Source organism: Vanessa cardui, chromosome 11 (genome assembly GCF_905220365.1).
Source record: "Vanessa cardui chromosome 11, ilVanCard2.1, whole genome shotgun sequence".
In the NCBI taxonomy this organism is placed as follows: domain Eukaryota; kingdom Metazoa; phylum Arthropoda; class Insecta; order Lepidoptera; family Nymphalidae; genus Vanessa; species Vanessa cardui.
In genome coordinates, this window is record NC_061133.1 from 7,339,609 (window position 1) to 7,365,173 (window position 25,565).

Consider the following 25,565-nt stretch of genomic DNA (forward strand, 5'->3'; position numbering starts at 1 on the left):
TACATATTTTTTTAAGAATAAATAATTTATCTAAAAGCCTATGGTAGTGAAAACTATTGTTTGGAATGTTCTTGATCACAGCAACATTTTAATAACATTTAATAAAAATGTTCATAATTCTAATACATTAATATTTAAAGATATAAATGTGCTCCTGACTTTTGTAAAATTGACAATTTAATAATAAATTATTATATTAGTCAAGTGTAACTGAACTATTTAGTTCAATAATAAAAGAAAGTAATGCAATATATAAATATATCATAATTAAACATTTAAATATTGTATGTATAATTATCATATTTAATTTTTAGGGAAGTAGGTATGCAAGTAAAAATTCATGTACTACACATTATGAGTCCGCATTCTTATCAAATATATAAGAAAAGTAACAGGATTTTGTTATTAGTAGAGCTGTTTACAATGATGTTTTAGTAAACAGGTATGTCATTAACGCGCAAAAAGTGAAGACTAGAAAACGTCCTAATTGGGACGTTTGTCTTTAGTCATTTTACGTAGTAATACGTTATAATACATCATAATTACGTAGTAATACGTTGTGCGTAATTAAAACATCTAGTTATCCCTTGTACTTATTGTTTTTATCAAGCTATCCTTTTTACTTGTAACGAAATGTAAAATAAACGGTCCCCGGCGCGGCAAACTTTTTTCTGTTGTTTAGTATGGATATAACATATCTGTTTATTAGAATATCATTGGCTGTTTATAAAAGCAGGTAATATTTCGTAAATACTTAGAGCAGAGAACCAGCTCTTTAGCTCGACTTAGCCAACAGCACACAAATAACTATTCAAATCATATTTATTGAAAAATATTGTAATAATAATAATTATTATTGTAACAATGTAAGAAAACAAATTTTTTTGAATATTAATAATATTTATGGAATGTTCATCACTATTATAACTTACAATAGTTTAATTAATTAAAAAAAAAAAAAACAAAACTTATTGAGGAATGAAGAGGAGATAAATTATGCTTTTATTAATATAAGTAGAAATCATAACGGTTGTTATTTAAGTTACATTTGCATTTTAATATTTATATTGAATGCGTAAATTTTAAATTTTCATAAATAAAAAATATATTGGAATACAAACTAGCCACTCATTTATATCATAGCAATCAACAGATCTTTTAAAACTCAACTGAAGTACATAATTACCATTCGCCTTTGAGTGTTGAAACATACACCACTATTACAAAATCATACCTACATATTATGTAGTTTGAGGTCAGGCCGTCGAGCACATTTCTTGATAAAAATGATAGTGATAAATAAAGTCTGATTTTATCAAACTTTTGGTAGCTCTTTTAAATACTCAGGCGCACACTACACAATATATAGCTAAAGTCACAATGTTACTTATTGTCTCCAGTATCTAAATTGAACGTAGTCGAGGACTAGTTGATTGTCGCCTTGTCGTCGGGAGGTTCGGAGTCTGAGCAGCATAAATCACAACCAGTGACACCGCAGTCGCATAAAGACGTTGGTCGAATTGAATTGCGGAATTTCTAAAAGTTAATGATTGTTAATAGTTTAATTATTAAGTACGGTTGTTAGATACTGAAATTGACTAAGTTTATGTCATCTTGTAGAGAAATAGCCAACTTATTTATTTTCTAAAATTCTTAACTTTATCAAACCAAAAAATGAATTATGACTTTTAAATTGGCTTGGAATAAAACTACTTGTACCTACCTCTCTAAAGCTATTCCCAGGTGCTCTGATGATAACTGCTATCGCATATACAGGTATACACAGTAGGGACACTGAGGCAATAAACCAGCCGAGCACTTGAGCCCAAGTTGGGTACTGGTATTGACGATAAGTAGGAGGCGTGTAATCCACCAGACTGGCCACCCATAAAGCCAATAGTAAGGCTGGTGCTGCTATAAGCCAGCAGAATCGAAAGTACAATGACGGTCGCTGACCTGAGTAAGAAAAGGTGTATCTAAGAAGTCAGTCATATCACACGTATGTGCCACACTTTGGCTACAATACCCACAACAACCACATCTATCAAAGCTTAATCTAATTTAAAATTAAGTTTTTTTTTTAATTTTGAAGCGGTAATTTTTGGGCAAACGTTATTAAATTTTTTTAAAATAAATTACTTTTCAGAATATAAAAAAATACTTTTAAGTAATAAAGAAATTAATTACCAGTCATTTGTTTGATGTTTCGAGATAGTCTATCAACACCATAGAACCAGGCTATGGCAACTACTTCGAAGAATGCGAGGTATGTTATACTTAGTGAAGCAGCATAAAAATCCATTAGTTGAAATATGTATATGCCGCTATGTATGATATGAGGCAATCCAAAGACTAGAGAAACAGCGCAAACACACAACACCAACAGTTCGTGGTAAACTAGTCGCCTTCGAATCATGTCGGGAAATCCGTCTTGTATAGAAGTTACCACGACTTCCACGATCGCAAACTGTAATATTAAATACAATTATTGATTATGATTAGATGGTATTCATATTCAAAAAGTAAAGTAAATGTGCATCTATTCCCATTGATCGGTTAAGGATATCCTTACAAGGAAAACATCTGAAGCTTTTCATAATTTTGCACCGACAGGTTTTGATTTTACCTACTCGTATTAACATTTCTTTCAAAACAGAATGTTGCTACATGCTGTTCCCTTAACCATTGAGAATGACAGGATATGTCAGCACATATTATGAATAACGTATGTACCTGAACTTTAACCTGAGATTTTTCCGTAAAATTATCTTATTTAATCCATCGGGATACTGTATTCATCATTATTAACAATACAATAAATCAATCAATAAATCTACATACCTGACTGTTAAGGCCTAAGCAGAGAAACATGAAGAAGAATAATACAGCCCATAATTGTGATGCTGGCATTTTTGCAATGGCTTGAGGATATACGACAAACAGTAATCCTGGACCTTAAATTAAAAAAATGTATTAAATTGAATTCTAGTTCAGCTTAACTTATATAAAAGTAATTCCTCTTACAAATGGATCTGAAAATATTTTTAAATACTTACTATCAGCAATAACAACGTTTACTGGTGTATTCTGTTCAAAAGCAATGTTCCCGATTGTAGCAAATGTAAATATCCCAACGATGAGACTAGTCACCGCATTCACCAAAGATACAGCTAATGTGTCATGTAAAAAGTTGTTATCAAAACGGTTATATGAGGCAAACATTATCATCGATCCAAAAGCGATTCCAATTGAGTTGAAAATTTGCGATGCGGCATTAACCCAAGGCTTCGATTGTTTTAACAACTTCCAGTCTGGTTTAAAGAAGTATCTTAATCCTTTATCAGCTCCTTCGAGAGTTAATGACCGACCAAGGAATACTATTATTAGTAGGAATGGTAATGTTGTTGTAATGTATCGAACTTTGGCTGATGATTTTATGCTTTTCCATAGGGCAAAGTAAACAAGGACCCAAGCACATACTAAACAAGCTGCCAACTCCCACCGCATGCCACCAGGATATTCAATACCATCACTCATGCTCAAAACTTTCTTCCTGAAATTACACGAATACAGCTAATATTAAAATTTTTTATTTAAATGTAAGTGGTCGAGGATTGTCTCTATATCTTGTCCATTATGGAGGAAAAATTTGCGAAATTCGTCTGTCTCTTTCAAAATGGACGGTCAATTTATGAACAACGTTGAACTATTTCAATTACCTATTTGTTATCTTTTCAACTTTAAGTGCTTGAACTGATTAATTATTATTACTTAAGACAATTGGAAAATACGTAACATACTATCAACACACTAAATTGAAGAAAATGAGAAATAACCTCCTCTTAGGAGTGGGTAATAAGTAGAGTAAATTTTATAACTACGTAAATTAATAGTAAATATGATAATTCTATAACAAATGCACTTAGGTTCTAACGAATATGTTAGATAAGGATTTGTAGTAATGTGGACCTTATTTGAAATATAAATAAAGATCAAAATACTTATTTCAACACAGAAAGTCAATAAAATGAAACCAATATAAACCAGTCACAAAACATCAATTCTGCCTAGGCAGTGCTGATTGATTTATGATAACTTAGTACAACATATCTTTTAAACTTATTGACCGATATCTCGTAAAATAATGTCGTTTAAGTCTATTTTCCTTCACCAAACATACGTCAACTACGCATATAATAAAGTACCTCACAATAAACGAGGATATGTTTATTATATTCTAATGTTATTATAAACTTACTAGGTACCTATACACTTTAATTTAACTTCCAATTTCGAAAACAATTTTCTGCATGAATCCTTAATTTCAATATCAGTGACATCATGTAAATTTAAGGACAAAATTCCTCTCTATACCTCCTACCACTGGAGTTATATGTATTTTCTTATATATACATCATCACGCTTAAATAACTAATACAAAATTGTCAAATCTAGTTTGATTATAATGGCGGAAATAAATAAATGTATTATATTTCAAACTTACTCAAAAAACTGTTCCGTTGGTGTTTGAGAACCGTTTGGCTTGGTTATGTTATGATTTGGAACCCAACATTGGGGTGTATTCCATCGATTTGAACAACTAGCCCATGGAACTTCAGATTTAAATGATGTAAAAAAGTAATAAATTGCCCATGCAATAATTACTGCATAATACGTGGACATAAAAAAAGAGATCACCACGCTTGCTAAACCAGCACCTGAAAAAATAACGTTACAACGTTTAAAAACACAGTCAATATAGTGCATATTATATGTGAAGGATATCTAATAATACAATGGCGAAATGCAAATTGGAATCTACACACTTTAACATGAGAATGAATCATGAAAACTTAGTTATAATCTCGTTAACATTAATGTTGTACCGGTAGAGTTAGAAAAATAACTGACAAATCTAGATATCTATTGCGTTCTTTTACTTAACGTACTTCGTAGGAGACCTTATGCATAATATTTGCATCGAATGGATGCTCTATATGTTTATTTGCATTTAAACAATCGTCAAATGTATAATTCGTGTCGGAATCACCATCCCATCAGATTGTGAGAATAGTGCACTACTTTTGTTCATGTGTTCGCTGACACAATATACTGGGTTTTACGTAAATAGTTAGGGTCGATTTGAAAACAGGAGTCGGGCCCGAAATCGATTTAATTTTTTTATAAATTTTCTTTATCAAGTCCTGGTATTACTACATATACTGTATATGTTTATATAAACTGATGTGAGCGTAAGTTTTAAATATCGTGTCGGAATAAAACATGCAAAAACTAAATCACTTAAGGATGTAGAGTATGGTTGTTGTATTTACTTTACGAATTGATAAAAGATACGTGTGGTGTGATATTAAGATATTAAAGTTAATGCGATGGATAAAGAATAAGTAAGGAACGAAAGGAAAAAAGAGTGTAGGTTCCATATTTTTTTGTGCTTAAACTATATGTACCTACAGATATAGGCACTGTTTAAAAAAAAGATATACAATTTTAATATCAATTACAACATATCGATCAAAGTTCTATTTGTCAACAATACATTAATAAAAAAAATCAAAGTGTATATTCAGCTAAATTCTATAGGTACATATTACATTCCTCTGAAGGTAATAAATGTATTATTACGTAAGGTTAACTTTACCTTTGAATAATGGACATATTTGTGAGAGTGCGCCGATGGGGCCATGAGCTGTATACTGGCCAATAGCAAGTTCCATGAAAAGCATCGGTACGCCACATACTATGAGTATTATAAAATAAGGTATCAAAAAGACTCCTGTAACAAAAAAAAAAAACATTTGAAAAATAATAATAAATAATTCTGGATATAAAGAAAGGCAATTTTATTGCATTTTTATATTTTATTTGTATGAAATACTAGCTATGTGTCCTGTTTAGTAGGTATATATGTTTAAATATTTATATGTGTAGGTGTTTACGTTGTGTTTCATGAAGTAGGTATAGACTTTTTAATTCGAAATAAGCTTTAAAATAAGATTATTATATATATTTTACATAGATATTACCCAAACATGTAACGTAAGTGTAAACACTCCCAAGTACAATGTCCGTTCTGCTACTTTGAATCATTTGAAGATATGCCGATTTGAATCCAGGTATTTGGTAATCTTAGAAGATTGATAAGAAAGGTTCATAATACCCGTATCATTATCATTACATAGCATAAAATAAAGTTGCTTTCCGCTGTCTGTCCTTATGTACGCTAAGATCTTTCAAATTACACAACGGATAATGATTTGGTTTATTCAATAGATATATTGATTTAAGAATGAAAATGAATTTTACGTTTTGTAGATTAAATAAGGATAATCCAAACGGATTCCTTGAATGAAGCCGACAATAAAAGCAAGTGAAACAAAGCTTCAAAAGTCAACAAGAAAAAGGCTTAGAAGTTTTGCGTAAACACAAATATTTTTAACAAGCAATACAAGTTATTATTCTATCTTTAAGATAACATTATAAAGATGTAAGTGTGACATGTTTATGACTTGATATTGCTTCTGTGAATCACCCCACAAATTTGACTATTGAGATGCGAGAGAGTATCCCGATTCCAACACCCGATTTTGTATACGACTTCTATCGGAATCTAAGAACCAGTTAAAGTGAGATAATAACATTAAATTTTGACTACTACTCGTTTAAGTACCTCATACCCAATTTCAGGTATAATTTTACACAATTATAGATTAGATACAGTCTACATAATCATTATCTAATGCCGTACATACTCATACTGGTCTGTTAGTAGATACTCATACATGGCTATCGTCATTGTCCTTGATATCAATAAGTTGACCTAGTGGAATTGTCGTAATTAACCCAGTCGTTAACTAAGTTGATAAATTAGGCATAGATATTTCGTGGTCACATGTCGTTTCTTAGTTAAGGTAATCTAAGCGCGTGAATCGTGAAGTGTATCGGTTTATGAAAAATATTGAAAATAAATTCATTTTTAAAAAAGAAATACTAATATACGAAACATGGATATTAATTTCATTAAAAATAAATTTTCATAAATCATTAAAAAAAATAGATAAATTTGTTTAAAGTTAACAATGTTTTTTGTATTTAAAAAAAAATCATTTATATATTTTATACGTCAAACGATACTGATATGTAATGATATTATTGATATTGATAAAACACTCTTATTATCGTGGTAAGTAGTCTGCATTTAAAACCCAACTTAATATGAATAATATTATTATTTAGAATTCTCCATTGTTTCATAACATGATATGTCAAACGAAAATCTTTAAAATTAAATTGTTTGATGTGTATATAACATTTTAGCCACCGGCTTTAGATTATAAACATAAAGTGGTATTGTATTATTTTGTCATTCATATTTTAAAAATATTTTGAAAGTAAGTCAGTTCTAAAATGATATCGTAATATTATAAAAAGGTTGGTCTTTTGTTTGATTTTTGGGGATTTACGCAAAAACTGGATCTTATCATTTTTAAAGAAGCTTAGAGTTTGGGTTATGGTTGTACGCTATAAATGATTATGTTTATATGATGTATATTTTTTGAGATAAAAGTTTGTGACGTAAAAGGAGTTGAGGAGGAAATTTTAATAAATACTTAGAAGTACATGAAAGGAGAGACGAAAAGTGTGAAAAAACCGTGGTTGGAGAGATGTTATATTCTTGAAAATTGTCTTGGTCATTTGCCGAGGATATAAAGATTATTTAACCATTGCCAAGGTGAAATTCTTCACACCATAGACAGCTTTTAAATTTTTATAACTTTCTATTTATAATATCTTAAAAGAGTTAAGCACTAGGTTGAGAGACCTACAACGATTAGCTGAATATATTTAGGATATCAGATATTACGAACAATTAACTCATTTATGTAAACCATTCGTTTAATTAAACTAATTTTTAAAACAGACGCTTCTAATGTTTCGTATTATTTTTAATCTTATCTCTTGACGTTGCTAATAAATAATGTGGGAGTTACTCCTTATATGTCATTGTTAGGTTTCTTTATCAACTGTATAATCGATTTGTCATCTATATTTAGGGCTTTTGACGAATCGATAATAATTTTACAATTGCTTATCATATCTCACTGGGCACGTTTTACGATTGTGTATGAAATATTTCCATATTTTTATATAATTAAGGCCTGAATGTAAATAAATATTGACATTTTGGTTAATAAGGAACAAAAGCCTAAATTTAACATTATGGAGTGAGAAATATGCAAATACCTAAATTTTAACGTTCATTTACGTTTTTTTAATGGATAATTATCATGCAGATCTATAAATAGGTCAATGGAACCTATTTTTGTTTTGAAAATTTATGGTACAAAACATTTAGTATAAATAATAACTCGATAAATTAGAAATTAATTATAATATAAGAAAGCATTTGGTACAGAGGAATTGTAAAATATAAAGGCTATATATGCGTATATTCTAATACTCGTTTTTATGTTGTGTTGAAAAGCGGCCAAGACCATGAAATACATATTGAAAAGAGTTAGATTTTATAAATAATAACAAAATAATTTACTACATTTTTTTTAAGCGGAAATAAAACAAATATTTTAAGTCTTACCAGTCATGATAAAAGTCTGTAAGAGGAGGGACGAGTTTAAAATTACTTTAGATAAAATGAATGAATAATTTATCTCAAAGTAAAGCAAAATATGTGAAATTTATATTTTTCGTTTAGCGAAACACAAAGAATGGAAGCAATTTTGATCTAAAAAGCATCTGAAACCCAGCTGAAAAACTTTTGAAAAACCCGAATTTGCTCTTTAATTCATTATAATATTTGAACAATAAGAATCTGTGAAATTTAAAAAGACAATTCTGAAAGAAACCACACAACTCACATCGTCGCCTTGATTGTCTCTTTTATTTTTTTACTGAAATTTACACGACTTAAATTTATTTTATCCGTTAAAGACGTTTATTTCGTTATCTTTTTCTTACTGTGGTTGAATATAATCTTTATATTGCAGAATTTTTCATGTATACTTTCTTCTGTCATTGTTTTTTAACGAATTTATCTTTCATTTTATAATGTCTCACTTTATATCTTTCTATTTCGGCCAAATGGTAATTTTGGAGAATTACTAATTCATTATATCCTTGTATTTTTGAATCGATAGTATACCTACCTATCGAGTGTTTGACTGAGTTCATGTAAAATCTATCAAAATGGGTAGTATATTGTAGACTTATACTTTAGGAAGTAATAGTACAGGTCAAAGATATCCACGAAGCATTGTAAATAGTATAACTTTTAACTTAAATCTGCTGTAGGTAACAAAAATATAACACAGTAAACTAAAATAAAATACAATTTAAAGACAGGCCAGTGGTCTGGAGAACATGTCTGTGATACATAATAGTAAAAGAAAAGTATCACTTAAAGAGAGAAAAGGTAATTTCCGAAGCTGCCTTAAGAATGTATTAATTTTGAAAAAAATAACTACTCATATCATTTTATTGTTGCCATATTACTTATTTCAAATTTAAATAAATGTATTTTTTTGTATTTAAGGAATTCATATTTTAGCAAATAAAATAAAATTTAGTGTTAAAATATTTTATGAAAATTAATATAAGCTGTTTTCATAGAACGACAAATGCCTTAAATGCCCAAATATTTGAAAAGTTACAAATAAAAACCCTGCCCTAGACTGATAACAAGTCGCCTTACGTGGGAACTAAGATGTTACACTCGTAACTATTTTCCGTTTTGTCTGTAACTACACGACATATTTAGCCATTAATCTTAAAAAATACCAATGTTCCTCGCATGGCTCGCACAAAGATATGTATTATGAGGCAGATGGCCAATTAGAAATTATTATTTTCTTTATAATGATGTAGGTTTTCCCTTAGTTTATTCTTACATTCTCCCTTATGGAATTAAAGTTTATCTGTGTAACTTTACCATTAAATTAGTGCAAGTCTGTACTTTTAAAAATAAATTGTATTATATCTGCGTAGCTCAGCACCAAACAAATATGTAACAAGTCCTGCGTCGGTCATAGTAAGTAATTTTATATTTATCTTACTGGACCACCCAACTGAGTGACCGATACGGTTCAGTTTGGTCAGCATTTAATATTTATTATTACAAACATCGATGTGCGATATTCTCATCTTGGAATTTTAAATACAAATAAGGGAGAGGGTTGTTTCAGGTATATTTAAAGCTGAAGAAAATATGATACATATATTGATAGTACAGAATTATTTCAATTTTAAGTCTAAATACGGAACTCTAATAATGACACCTGAATAAATCACAGTGATATATCATTTGATATCTCAAGAGGACGTACCTACGTATGTGTGGCGTAACGTGTCAATTTACAGAAGACATCAGCTGCAATTCACACAAGTGTTATGCTTTGATTTTGTGAATTGTGATTATGCCAACATATTGTTAACCGATTAGGATATAATATAAGATTACATTTCCAGTATTATTGATTACAGATAATGACCGTATGGTAGGTAATGTCTTAAAAAAAACTAATATCTCGATCTGTAGAATGTAGATCTATAGAATTATTTATCAATGTTATAGATAAAAAGATAACGCATATTTTGTATACAAATTCATTTCAATTCTAAATAATCAGCATTAATTAATTAAAGAGATTTTAAAGGAATAAATGTTATTTGTTTATTACAAAGGAAAGTTTGACTACACCGGGTCGGACTGCAGTTAATCTAAAAACCTGTATTATTACTTTACAATTAGGGGAGTGGTCATAGGGTCGTAAATCAGTAAGATCCGGTTAATTCCCCTGTCATACCATAGAGACAAAACTATTTTGATTTCATACTACCTTTACACCTAAGTTATTGTACCTCGTTTACTGAATATAATGTATTAATAACGCTGATGAAAATATCGTTAGTTCTAGGTTTATTTCGACTTTCTATTAGGATTCTGATTTGATTTTCTTGTCGGTTCTTTTTGGTAGAACTGACTTGGGCTACTTGAATATTTTCAATTTGGATTTAATCAATCTAACTAATTATAAGTTTACATCATTACCTAGAAATAGTAATCTTAATATTAGTAAATGAGTAATATTTATTGGTCGCAAGATAAAATATTATTTCAGTTTTTTTAAATATATGTTGACGTCATCACTTCCGTCCATGTGATTAAAGCGGTCTCTTTGAGAAATAATATCTTAGTGTAGCCGTTTACATATTTTATATATTTACAAGACGACGTTATTTTTCTTTGAATAATTTAAGTAGATACTCAATCAAGTTTAATAAAGTACGCTTTTTGATTTATATTAATAAATTAATAAATAAAGTCATAATGCTTATTTTATAAAGTATTTATTTCGAAATTAAATTTATCTATGTTATAATTCAATTTTATTGTTTTACGTGGCTTATAACAGTTGATTTTTATTGGTATGTTTTTAAATGTGATGTTATCGTAAACCAGGTTCTTTGTCTCACTCGAATGAATGATAATGATATGAATAAAAAATGAATAGCTTATGTTCTATTCAATGTAATAATTACTTATCTCAATGGCATAGAACTGGTAAAATAATTATTTTATTATTTCAAGATTGTAGAGTTATCTACAGCATCCAAACTGTCAACTCAATCAAATACATGCCAAAAAGAAATCGAAAACGATCCAACTGTATAGGATTTCTTTTGACTTTAATTACACACACATTTTACTTTCATCAGTATTTAAGTTACCATCATCATTACATAGTATAAAATAACTATGCTTAGATCTTTAAAGTGAACGCAACGGATTTTGAGGCGGTTTTTTTAGATAAATTGATTTGAGAGGAAGGTTTTTGTATATAATAAATGGACAATATAATGGTGTAAATAAAAAAGTAAAAATTTGGAGTGTAGTAGTATCATCGTGCGAACTCGGGGCGGGTCGCTATATAAAAGTATAATTTTGTACCTAGTTGTTGATAACACACTGAAATTTAATTATTTAGCATATTTGTCATAATAAAATATAAAAAATATATTTTATATTTCTCTATTAATATATCAGAATGCCCGCAAATTTGTATGAGATTAAACATTCACCAATTAATTTATTCCCCGTACGATAATGCATCGTATAAAAACAAGTTTATTAAAATATCTTGTAATATTTCTTGTACTACATGTTCGAACTGCTTTGTGAAAAAGGCAATATTTATTATGTAGACGTATAGACGTTGGGGATGTAAGGGGGCGCAAACTACACCTTAGTGCCCCAAGCCAACCTCACCTGCCCGTGGTGCATCCTGCCGACCAGCAAACGAGGCTCTGGCGACCGACTGATGGCGGTATAACCATCAACATAATAGGCGTAGCTAAATACCACAGGCCGGTGACGGGCAGCAACGTCACCGGTGCGAGAAGCTACGCCCTGCGATCGCCAACCCGCCTGCCCAGCGTGGCGATTATGGGCACAACCTCCACATACAGCACACACGCAAGCCACGGCCCCCAGTTCCCGGCAGCCCCGCTATTCCTCGTCATGGTGGCGACGATGGTAACGGCGGGACGGGGGGTGCTAAGAATCACCGGGCTACGGGAGGCCACCACAACCGACTGACCCTTGCGACGTACAACGGACGCACGCTACGGCTTGACTCGCATCTAGCGCAACTTGAGGTAGAACTTGGGAAAATTAGGTGGCACATATTAGGGCTATGTGAAGTCCGTAGAGAGGGAGAGGACACCGTAACCCTCGAATCAGGCCACCTAATGTACTTCCGAGAGGGTGACCAACAATCCCAAGGTGGCGTTGGGTTTCTGGTAAATAAGTCCCTAGTTGACAACGTGGTGGAAATCTCCAGTGTGTCGAACAGGGTAGCGTACCTCATTATAAAGCTCACCGAGAGGTACAGCCTCAAGGTGGTGCAAGCGTACGCACCGACCTCGACACACTCGGACGATGAAGTGGAAGAATTATTCGATGACATATCGAGGGCCCTCCACTTCACCACGAAAACCCACTACAACGTTGTCATGGGGGACTTCAACGCTAAAGTGGGAGTACAGAACTGCAGCGAATCGGTAGTAGGACCCCATGGACTTGGAAGCAGGAATCATAGGGGGCAAATGCTTGTCAACTTCCTCGAACGGGAGGGGCTCTTCTTGATGAACTCCTTCTTCAAGAAGCAGCCGCAAAGGAAGTGGACGTGGCAAAGCCCCGACACTATGACGAAAAACGAGATCGACTTCATAATGACGGACAAGAGGCATATATTCAGAGACGTCTCAGTGATTAACAGGTTCAATACCGGTAGTGATCACCGACTCCTCCGAGGCTCTCTGAATATCAATTTTAAGGCCGAGCGCGCCCGTCTGATGAAGTCCACGCTCCGACCAAAGCTGCTCCAAACCATTGCGGGATCTGAAACATTCCAGTCAATCCTGGAGAACCGATTCGCTGCCGTGGAAACCACAACGGACGTAAACCAGAACCTCGAAAATGTAGTTCGAATTCTCAGGGAAGAAGGCACGAGATATTGTAGCATGCAGCGTAAGGGCAGGAAGTCGAACCTTTCGGAAGAGACTTTGGGGCTCATGAAGAAACGACGTGAAAACCCACCTGTCACTTCGTCAGAGAAACGGCAATTAAACCAAGAGATCAGCAGGCGCGTACGACACGACCTCCGGTGCTCCAATACTCTTGCAATAAAAAGAGCTATTGAGCAGAATCGGGGGTCTAAGGTGTTCGTACAATCTCTTGGAAGGAGCCACCTGACGAAGTTGACCACAGCAAGTGGAGAAGTCGTTTCTTCTAAGCCGGCAGTACTTTCGGAAGTAGAGGACTTCTACGGCCGGTTATACGCATCGCATGCATCTCGACCTGATCCCGAAAATGAGGATCCTAGAGCTACATTAACACGCCATTTCTCCGAAGACCTGCCTGAAGTCAGTATTGGCGAAATCGAGACTGCTCTTGGACAGCTTAAAAATGGAAAAGCCCCTGGAGAGGACGGCGTTACCACAGAGCTATTAAAAGCGGGAGGTAAACCGGTACTTAGGGAACTTCAGACGCTTTTTAACTCTGTCCTCTTCGAAGGGAGAACTCCGGAGGCGTGGAGTAGGAGTGTGGTCGTCCTGTTCTTCAAAAAGGGAGACAAAACCCTGCTGAAGAACTATCGTCCCATATCCCTACTGAGCCATGTCTATAAGCTGTTTTCAAGAGTGATCACGAACCGTCTTGCGCGAAGATTCGACGAATTCCAACCCCCGGAGCAGGCCGGGTTTCGGACCGGATACGGCACCATAGACCACATCCATACAGTGCGGCAGATTATACAGAAGTCCCATGAGTATAATCGGCCCCTGTGTCTTGCATTCGTGGACTATGAGAAGGCCTTTGACTCGGTTGAAATCTGGGCTGTTCTGGAGTCCCTGCAGCGTTGCCAAGTTGATTGGCGATACATCCAAGTGATGAGATGTCTCTACGAAGCTGCCACCATGTCCGTCCGAGTACAAAATCAGCAAACAAATCCCATACCATTGCATCGAGGAGTGAGACAAGGGGACGTTATTTCCCCCAAATTGTTCACTAATGCAATGGAGGATATGTTCAAGACGCTGAACTGGAAAGGACGTGGCATTAACATCAATGGCGAATACATCTCTCACTTGAGATTCGCAGACGACATCGTCATCGTGGCAGAAACGCTGCAGGACCTACAACAAATGCTGAACGAGCTGGCTGATTCTTCTATGCGTATCGGCCTACGGATGAACTTGGATAAAACCAAGGTCATGTTCAATGAACATGTTCTACCGGAACCGACTACGATACACGGTACCGTTCTCGAAGTTGTTCAAAAATATGTCTACCTCGGGCAGACTCTGCGATTAGGTAGAAACAACCTTGAGGACGAGGTGAATAGAAGAATTCAGCTGGGTTGGGCAGCGTTTGGGAAGTTACGTCGAATCCTAACATCGTCGATCCCACAGTGCCTTAAGACGAAAGTCTTCAATCAGTGCGTCCTACCCGTCATGACATACGGAGCCGAAACGTGGACACTCACGACAAGGCTGGTCCACCAACTTAAAGTCGCTCAGCGTGCTATGGAAAGGGCTATGCTCGGCGTTTCTTTGAGGGATCGCATCAGAAATGAGGTTATCCGTCAAAGAACCAAAGTCATCGACATAGCCCACCGGATTAGTAAGCTGAAGTGGCAGTGGGCTGGTCATATTTGTCGTAGAACCGACAACCGTTGGGGAAAACGTGTTCTAGAGTGGAGACCGCGTCTCGGCAAACGTAGTGTAGGACGTCCTCAGGCACGGTGGAGTGACGATATACGCAAGGCGGCAGGCAGGAGCTGGATGCGAGTAGCCGGAGAAAGACCACAGTGGCGTGCACTGGGAGAGGCCTATGTCCAACAGTGGACAAAAATAGGCTGTTGATGATGATGATGATGATGATAAAATGAATATGGTTTTTAATTTGAAAAAGATTTAAGGTTATGGTTTTTAATTAGATAAAGATTATTCGCTGTTAAAACTGAGTATAAAATATTAATATATTATATAGCCTATGTCCTGGCAATCGGATAAGCATTTGATGTGAGTGATGGTATTTTAACGATTTTAACAGTTTGCCGATTGACTATATATTGATTAAAATGTGTACTCAACACAAAAAGCTTTTATGATTATCCGTCAAAATAGTGTATGGATTTGAATCTGGTTTAATTAAATCCTCTTATCCAATAAAATATGACTGAATAATCTTTTCATAACTTAATTACATGATCATTGATGTTAAAGCTGGGTCATTAGCAGATTTATTATAACAAATAAAACGATGGAAGAAGTTGATAACAAATGTACGTAATTTAAAATAAAAAGAGATTCTAATGTTCAAAAAGTGAAAATTAGGGTACAATATTATAATAGGCAGTCAGACTTTGAAATAAAAAACCTCATTATAAGTGGTCACCTCCGGCCGTAGACAATGGCGTTGTAATAAATATTTTTAACCATTCGTTACACCGTCAATGCGCTGTCGACCATGGGATTTAAGATTTTATGTTAATTGCGATTTGTGCTGTAATTTAACTGGCTCAGTCGCCCTTCAAACCGGAATCCAGAAACAATGGAATGGTTTGTTGTTCAGCGGTAGTATAACTAATGAGTTGGAATTCAAATTATTTTTTTATTCGATATAAGTAAGTCATAATTGCATTTTACTTGATTGACAAAATAAAAATTATCACCGTTCCGGAAAAGAAAATACTTATAATAATAATAAGTCATACATTTTGTAATTGCTTCATCTCCAGCGATCGTTTCATTCCATATGTAGCAACTTATTAAATTTATAAAAGAGGTTGTTAGACTCACTTAGTATTTATTTCTTCTGTGCATATTAAGATGTTAATTGTTGTCTTTTCAATTTTGTCAGATAATGTACCACGGAAATTTTACGAGTACATTTCTAAATACATATATTCGTAAGCAATAGATAAATTATCATAAATTAGAGAATTACAATGCACACTTTTTTTATAAAATATCATAATAGTCCCGGAGTTTGTTTTGGAGCCGTATAATGTACCAATGCTACATGGATCACGATCTCTTTGTCACCTGCTTGAGTTAATTTACTTAGCGTTACGAGGACATTAGGCGTCTCGTGTTAAATAATTTTTCACGAGGACGTTTGTTTACGTGTATATATATGTTCTATAAATAAAAAAGGGCAAATGTTGCGAAATAGATTGATCACGAAGTTATCGGAAAAATAAGTGGGTGTGTCTCGTTAGTTAGCAATAGTCATCGGCCATGTCCTATGTTAGAATTAGATAAGTAATATATTTCACGTCGTTTGTGTTTCGTAAGTCTAACGACGTCAGTATGATAGGCACAAACATTATAACGTAGATATGTTATTTTTTATATTCATTAAAATATGGACACACCTTAATGAATATATGAAATAAAAATTTGAGCTCCTTGGCTCAAATTAACACTTTGGTTTATGTTCATAGCTATTTAGAGGATTCTCGAACTCACGTGCAGAATTTTCTCAACCAAAGTTAAAACATATAACACAATTTTATTTCTAAATAAATGTATCTAAGGGATATTACTTTGTCCTACTCTCACATTTTAAGCAGTACTGTGAAGCACTTTATGATATAAATGTGATTTTTTATAATCATGGAATAATTTTCTCACCTCCTCCGCTTTTGTAGCAAAGATAAGGAAAGCGCCAGACATTGCCAAGTCCAACCGAGTAGCCAACGCAGGCCAAAACGAACTGTATTTTGTTGGCCCAAAACGGTCTTCTTGGTTTTAAATGAACGGTTTCAGCGTCTTCTTCCTCCTCGCCACAATCACTTTCATGCGATGCTGTATCTTCATCTGGTGGTCTGTTAAAAAAAGAAAAATTCAAAATAAGAAATAAAAAAGTATTAGGGACTTATACAATATATACGATAGCTATCTGAATTTTAATTAACTTCATGGTGATACAAATGATATGAATGATGGTGATATATGATATTTTATCCGTTTACTAAGAATATGTTGGTTACAGTAGTGATATGACGTTCATAGGATTAACTTAAAAAGTAGACGCTATAAAAAATACGTAAGTAAGTGTTTGACTTAAAATTAATTTTATATCAGCAAACTAAAACCTTTTAAGAATTAAGAACTTTAAGGATTTTCTTGTTACTAACTAATAATAAGAGATTCTCTCAGTGATTTGAATACGTACATCTTAACTGAGATATGGTTATGAGTTCAAATTTCCAGGCGTATACCATATAACTTTAATGAAACGTACAACAATAACAGCCTGTAAATTTCCCACTACTGGGCTAAGGCCTCCTCTCCCTTTAAGGAGAAGGTTTGGAACATATTCCACCACGCTGTTCCAATGCGGGTTGGTGGAATACACATGTGGCAGAATTTCTATGAAATTAGATACATGTAGCTTTTCTCACGATGTTTTCCGTCACCGCCGAGCATGAGATGAAGTGTAAACACAAATTAAGCACATTAATGTTCAGTGCTGCTTGCCTGGGTTTGGACCCGCGTTCATCGGTCAAGATGCACAAGTTCTAACCACTGGGCTATCACTGCTCTGATAATTCATAAGTTTTATTATTTTATGCTCGATGGTGGAAAACATTGTGAGGAAACCTACATAAGTATTTGCCGCCATAATTCATTGGAACAGCGCGGTGCAATAGGCCTTTTCCCAAAAGGAAGTGTAGGCTTTATGGTGGATGTTTACAGGCTGTTACTGGTCTTATGGTATAATAAAAGTTTCATCATAGCCGTCTGTCATTTATAATCACATTTAAATATTTGCGAATATTTTGGTGTGTATAAATGCCTAAAATATTAACCTGAAAATATTATCTGACACATAACATTAGCATTGTTAATTTTACATGACAGATTTATTTGTAGTTTTGTTTATCTATGTAAGTTATTTTTAAACAAAGATTTCTTATTTTCTCCTTATCAATATGTCTGTTTGTAAAAATAAACAAGTTACAATATTGTAAAGATTGTTTCTTAACTGATTAAAAGAAATGTATATATTTTTTAGCTATATTTAGACTACAGAAAAATACATGAAGGTAAAATGAGTCATTTTCTATTTCACTGACATATATCATGTTTTTATTTCAAAGAGATAGTACGCCTATTATAGAATAGATAGAGCGAACAAAGATGTCAAAACTGTAACGTTCGCTAGATATCAATATGAAATAGTTTTTATTAAAACGATTAAAATAGATATTTCAATTAATAATGATTCTTGTAGAGCCGAAAATTGTAATGGATCCTAGGTATAACGGTATCGATAGCTAGGTTCTGAGTTCAAGCTGAGCAACAGCTGTAAGTAAGATATCGCCAGTGCTCTGGAAGGGTCGGTTAGATGATGATTTTGTGCCTGAACTCTCTGGTCATATTGGATTTACCATATCGGATTTCCCTTCAGATTATGGGAGTGAGGGTATAAAGTAGTAGTATCTCTGTGGTTGCGCACAGATCTGTGCAATTATAATATGTCATACGTCGTCTATTGGGATTGGCCGTCGTGGGCATGCGACGTCATCATATATGATCTACAACTTCTAAAATCTATTAAATCAAACTTTTATTTTTATTTATTTTTTTTAATTATATGTTCAATTCTAAGTTGTTCAAATAGATTTTAATAAAATTTTAACTTCAGAAAAATTGCAAGTAAAAGATTAGCCCCATAATCCAGTGCTTAGAAAACTGGGCCCCAGTTTGAGCCTCATCAAATTTTGGATCAGGAACTATCTTAACACAAAACACTGCTTGCACCCAGGCGCGTTCTTAAGACGGAGCTACAAGAGGCGAATTATTAACATAAATTAGGCACATCCCGGTGTCCCATATCCCAGTTACTTCGAAACCCGTAATCTTTGATTCACGTTTCCTAACGACTGGACTATATCTGCAACGTTTGGTCTTAAATCTTTTGCACCCGTCACAGTACGTTTTAAATGTTCAGAAAATAGAAAAGATAGTATATTATTATTAAAATATTACTATATTACTATTATTGTTAAAATAGTAAGATTTGCCTTCAAGTATTATGGAAAATACCTATCTTACTTCGTATATTTTAAAATCCAGCCTAAATTTCATCATAAGCTGGTTTAAGTACGTCATAAGTAAACAACTTGTTTGGATTAATGATGAACATTCTGTGGTGATTAAAGTAAGGTCGTGGTCCATTGAGGATTAGAGCTCGTCCAAAATGTAATGCTCTATTTTATAATGCCTAGTGCTGACATAGTTTGCAAATGATGTTGAAAAAAAAACAATCGTACACACGAGAAATAATATTATATATTTAGTTTATAGGAACGAGATATTAATTATATTGAAATGTACGATATTAAATACTAGGTTTATTTAATTCGAAATAAAATGTTTTGTTGCATTTATAATCAAAAATATCATAACGTATCGTAACGTATCTCCTAACTTTATCCTTGTAGAGAAAATTTGGACAGAGAATGTTTTACATTTTACGAACATTTGTGGTTGTTGGCTTCAATTTAAAACTCAACAAAAACATAAGTAAGAATGTGAGTTTTTGCCTTATACATATGTTATGTATATGGCAAAGTTATAAGTAAGTGTTATTACTTAAAATCACGTTTGGTTTTTATTTTCCAAAATTTGAATTTGTAATTTCATTGATAGCTAATTTTTTTCAGTCATGTAACTATTATCAGGACTGATAAATTAAGCTATTATTTGAATGTTATATTAACAACTAGCAGTACATATGAACGATTATAATATTTTGTTCGAAGATTATAACGAACTATTTAGTTCGAAGTTTTGGACTCGAAACTTGATCTTTGTCTAAAGTATAGACAAAAACTGATTTGTACATTGAAATAATTCTCTCTATCTTCTATATCGAAAGCTGGAAGAAAAGGCTAGTATTCATACACTTTCTGGGACATTTAACTCATAGAGACGTCATAGCTATTTGCCATAGTGTCTTGTGTATTGTCATTGAAAGTAAGATGCTTCTAATTTTGATTCAATAACTCTAGAGGCAAAAGATAGTTCATGTTCATCCCAAAAATTCTCAGTTTTTCGAATGAATTACCAGTCCCTTTGTACGGACTGGTAAATCAACATTTGTTAGTGTTTATAGCTCTCGCGTCTAATCAGCTCGACTTGAGAATTGTAGAATCATCGGATTATGAGAACGAGGTAACATAAGGGTGTGAGGGGAGTGACAGTTGTCACTTGATTGGTGTTTAATTTTTATTTATTTTCACTCCTAAGTTTAATCGTCGCTTCGTTTGTTTGAATGCACAGAATAAATAACAGTTTTTATTGTATCAATAAGATAAATTCCTCTGCTCTTAAAGAAAATAGAAACTTTTATAACTAAATATAGAAAGGTCACTCTTAACTGCACTTTGGTATCACGCATTAGGAGAATGTATTGTCTAAATCCGATACTGCGTGGACCAACGACAAGGTTATCGCTCGTGCTAAATATATTATGACAATATTTTTATTACATTATTAATTGAAAACAGTAGATAGGTATATTCTGCAACTATGTATCATGTAACCATGTAACATGTATTGTGGTCTAATAGCTAAAATACTGAGTCTAAATAGCTGAAATAAAGGTTTAGTTTATAAGGCAAACATCCGTTAAACAGGATTTTTGAAAATGTCAACCATAAGACGGAAATGGGAGATGTACTCGTATCTAATGAATTTTACCGGTACTACGCCGAGACTGGGCTGGTAGTCTGATGTTTTCGTTGTAGTTTCTGTTATTCAATTTAAAAGCAGCATACATTATAAATCTTACCATTTTAAAATATATTTCGAAATTCACTAGGAAGCAACAGAGTCTTCATTTTCAATTAAAAGTATTAAAAGGAGACAGATTTTTTTGATTTTTCTTATTCCCGAGAGCAGAAAAATATGTACATATGTCGATTAATGTACTTCATTATTTATATATTTTATGTTTGCAAATAAGATACAAACACAAAATGTACACAAATATAACATTAATATATGACGTTTTAGGTGACCAATATAGGAATTTCTTTGATTACAGTCGTATGTTTCGCGGCGCACGAGTTAGTGTTGATGGTGTATAGGTATTTTAAATTAATTTTAAATATTATGCTTAATCATTGTTAGAGTTCCATTGAAACTTTACTTTCAACTTATATAGTTTGGTTATGATAATGTAAATAAATCTTTTCGGGCATAAGAAGCAATACCAACCCACATCTTGTTCTATGTATGCAAAAATATATTTTCCTGACACACTATAATATTGACATTTAATGTGGATTTTTAAGCAATTCATATATCATATCATATTTGAAATTATCTAGTTATATTTAATACTTATTGCTACCTTTAATAGGTAGGTTTGTTTATATTTATTTTTTCTTCGATTAGGCTAGACACTTTTAATATGGGTACGATCGCTTCTAATCCTTGTCTTGGGCCGAAATATTCGTAATATATTTTAATTAATTATTTTACAATTTATGTGGTTTTATAGTGTGGAGTTGGTATCTGCCTGATTTGAATAAATATTTCTACTTTAATTATACCATTTATTGAGGGATGCGTTTTGACCCTAAGACATGTAGCTATAACCATAAATTTCAAACAGTATACCTGAGTATTTTGGTTTTCGTATTAGTCAATATTAATTTTTCCTCTCATACAAAAGAGGTACATATTATGTACATTATATAATGATAATTTAACGTAAGAGAAAACATGGGGCACAGATAATATAACAATGTACTACTATAAAAGTATAAGTTCTCATAAAATTTAAATATGTTTAGGTACTATCTATCTCGTCTCATGTAAATAAACTATTGAAGACAATTTAAAAAGGAAGGTAATCCTTAGCTGTCAAGATGTAAGTATGTAAACGTATTTTAAAATCATTATCAAAAAGTCTATGATAAGAGCGAGCGCACGATCAATCGTATCCATGTTTGGAGCGAGATACACAAGAGAAGATAATGGCTGTGCAATGTTATCAACACCAAATTGAAGGTCAAGACGCCTGAATTTCGAAAATATAAGCCACCCAGATTTTCGGATAAACTTGACAAAATCCATGTCATGTTTACGATCTTTGCAATGAAAAGTTTGATGCAATAATTTTTTTTTCTGCAATCCGACGTAAATTATCATAAAGATTACTTATCTAAACAGAGTTATCACACAAGTAAATTTCTTTCACTCATTTAAATTACGGATTTTAAGACACGTTCCATTGTAAACACCATAATAAAATTCAACGTTTTTAGGTGATTGTAATCTAAGTAATACGTTTATATTTTAAGGTAATGCAATTTCGGTTCTCTTTAATGAATACCGGTGATTATTAAAAGCATTATAATTACGTACGTTTCGGTTTGATTGAGGTTAGTTAATTTTCAAAATTAATGTGTAGGTTGTATGAGAACGCTTTTATCTCTCATAAAATAACCTTGTTTTAATGATACGTATTTTATACACGAGTGTTGCATTTTTATAGGCACTGAAGACGAAGACAAAGACTGGACTAATCAGCAATAAGGATATACAAATTATATAAAGATATTAATTAATAACATTATGATTAGCTTATGTGAATAAAGATTGTTAAATGTTAAAATCGATTAATTTAATCATTATTTTATATGAGATAAGATTTATTGTGATTTGAGAATATGTTCTGTGTTTGTTGATACGTAAGTATCTTTCGAATTCTGGAAGAGGCTATAATATTATATTTTATGTTAGATATATCTGCTTAATGCTTATACCTATTACATATATATCTAAATAAAAAATGCCTTATTTTTAATTGATGTTGGTTTCTTTTTATACAAATAATATAAATATATAAACTCTATGTTTATACAGTGTTTCCTATACCATTACAATAAGGAAGATAAAAACCTAGTATTCTTTTTAGTCTTTAATTTCAGTGCTCAAAAATTTCAATTCAATTATTCTTATACGGATTTTTTACTTTGTTTTAATTCTTTACGTACCTAATTTGTTTAGGATTTGTTTAGGATCTAAAGAGCTTGGTCACACAAATGACTAATACGCTCTATACGTCTTCCAGAAAACTGGGCTTGAGACATGATGGTCTGCATCATCTTACCTTCAAACCCAGTCTTGCAAGTTTATAAAGAGCCCTGGCAAGTTGTTTAAAATCAAAGTAAAATTATGAAATATTCGAGAATATTAAAATAGTACTTTCATATAAAAAGTCTATGTTAAGATATTTAGATACATATAATCTTCGTGATGTTATTTCTTTAAAAATATCTTCGTTAATAATTTTTTTACTCAATGTTAAGTAAGGAATTTCTATGTTTTAAAAAAAAAATAATAATTTGTAAAAATTTACAAAGACACTTTTATATAATTAATTAGAATATAAGAAAGAAGAAGTTCATCGTTATTGTAGGGCAAACTAAATCATTTCCAAATCAATATTTCATTTCAAAAATCTATTTGATAATATAATACCTATTCGTCATAGTGTTAAGACATTGGCTTGTGTATTATAATAAATCCAAAAAACTTCGCTTGAATACTAAATTATAAACGTTAGTTTTCAACAAATATTAAGTCTCGACACTAAGCTATACTTTTAAAAGCTATTTTATTGGGGTGTTTCATTCTAAGTTAGCTTTTGCTAACTTGAGCCGATTAAATCTTGGCGGAACTACGATAACTCTGTGAATGAACTATCATTTAATAAAATCTCTTCCTTATCTTTCATTCAAATAAAAAAATACAACATAATTCTGCATTAACAGATAGCCTTAAAATTATTATTTTGCAATTTTCATTTTTCAATAATTATTTTATTTGAATTAGTCGATTAGATTTAAAATTACTAGTTATTTATTTAAAATAAAAATAAAATCTTCGTTTTTGTTGCAAATAGTAATTTATATTATATTATTGTAAATACACAACAGAAGGTACTTAGGAAGACTGATTAAATGCCATTTTAATTGTCGTTTTGTTCATTGACATGAATGTGATGAATGTATTGAATGAATATGGAACGTATTTATTTTGAAATACATCTAGAGTAAGTGTTGTCTATTAGTATAACTTTATTAAAGTAAGATGTCATTATTATTTTTATCAGTGCCGCGTCTCAAGACACTTGAACGATATGCGAGTTTGTTTTATAGGTTAATTTAAACATCAGAATGTAAAAACATTTACGTAATGTGGATTTTGTATATAATAAATAATGATATATGATTTTTTTCCTTTAATCTGCGATAAATTTAGCAACTAGTGATACGGGTACTGTCAGAATTGTTTGACGAATTACTAAACAAGCAAAAATAGTTGTCGTTTGAAGCAATTGAATAATGGGTTATAAGAGGATGTAACATCCGCGAAGATACTTACGTAGGAGGACGCACTAGATGAAAAAGTTCCGTAGGCGATGTTGGAACTCTTCTGATAACCATTTTTCGACCATCAGTGCAACCCATTCCTATTGAAGCTAAAGAACGCACAGAAGGAGCATACTGGTTAGTGCCACTATCAGAACCGTCTGGGTACACGGCCACTTGGTCATAGGGGCGTAGACTGCGTGCAGAAGCTGCACCAGAAGCGGCGTGAACATCTCGAATTTTGTGTGTATCGGTAAAACTCTTCACTTTGCGAATTTGTCCAGAGGGCGTTACAATCGGCACTGGTGAATTGGGATCGAGCAACTTCGAACGCTCCTGGTTTGGATCTTCGTAACGATCCACGTGGATCGCCACGCTTGGCGAAGCGGCTTCCGCCGATGTATCGGCTTTACTCATTCTATTACGTCACAGGGTCATAACGTAGTGATTGATGTCGCGTTTGCCGCTGGCAACGCGCAGCTAGTGAATGATACACCGAGTAAGCCGAATGAATCGAGCGAGGTCGGCTGAGTAGGCCGACCGACTGGCTCGTCAATCGCGGCA

At 32.8% G+C, this 25,565-nt stretch overlaps 1 protein-coding gene and 1 long non-coding RNA gene across 2 annotated transcripts; one reads left to right on the top strand and one right to left on the bottom strand.

Annotated features, from left to right (window-relative positions):
• Positions 1 to 619: 619 nt before the first annotated feature.
• LOC124533327 (sodium- and chloride-dependent GABA transporter ine-like) lies at positions 620 to 25,565 on the bottom strand. Its single transcript, XM_047108533.1, has 9 exons — positions 25,015 to 25,565; positions 17,236 to 17,429; positions 5,660 to 5,794; positions 4,505 to 4,718; positions 3,057 to 3,553; positions 2,842 to 2,954; positions 2,188 to 2,467; positions 1,724 to 1,956; positions 620 to 1,536 (listed from the first exon to the last, which is right to left on the bottom strand). The coding sequence occupies exons 1-9, from the start codon at positions 25,416 to 25,418 to the stop codon at positions 1,426 to 1,428; spliced, it is 2,181 nt and encodes a 726-aa protein (XP_046964489.1). The 5' UTR covers positions 25,419 to 25,565; the 3' UTR covers positions 620 to 1,425.
• Positions 22,698 to 23,239, top strand: LOC124533329. The gene is made up of 2 exons (XR_006966693.1): positions 22,698 to 23,006; positions 23,120 to 23,239. It is a non-coding gene; the product is annotated as an uncharacterized LOC124533329 (long non-coding RNA).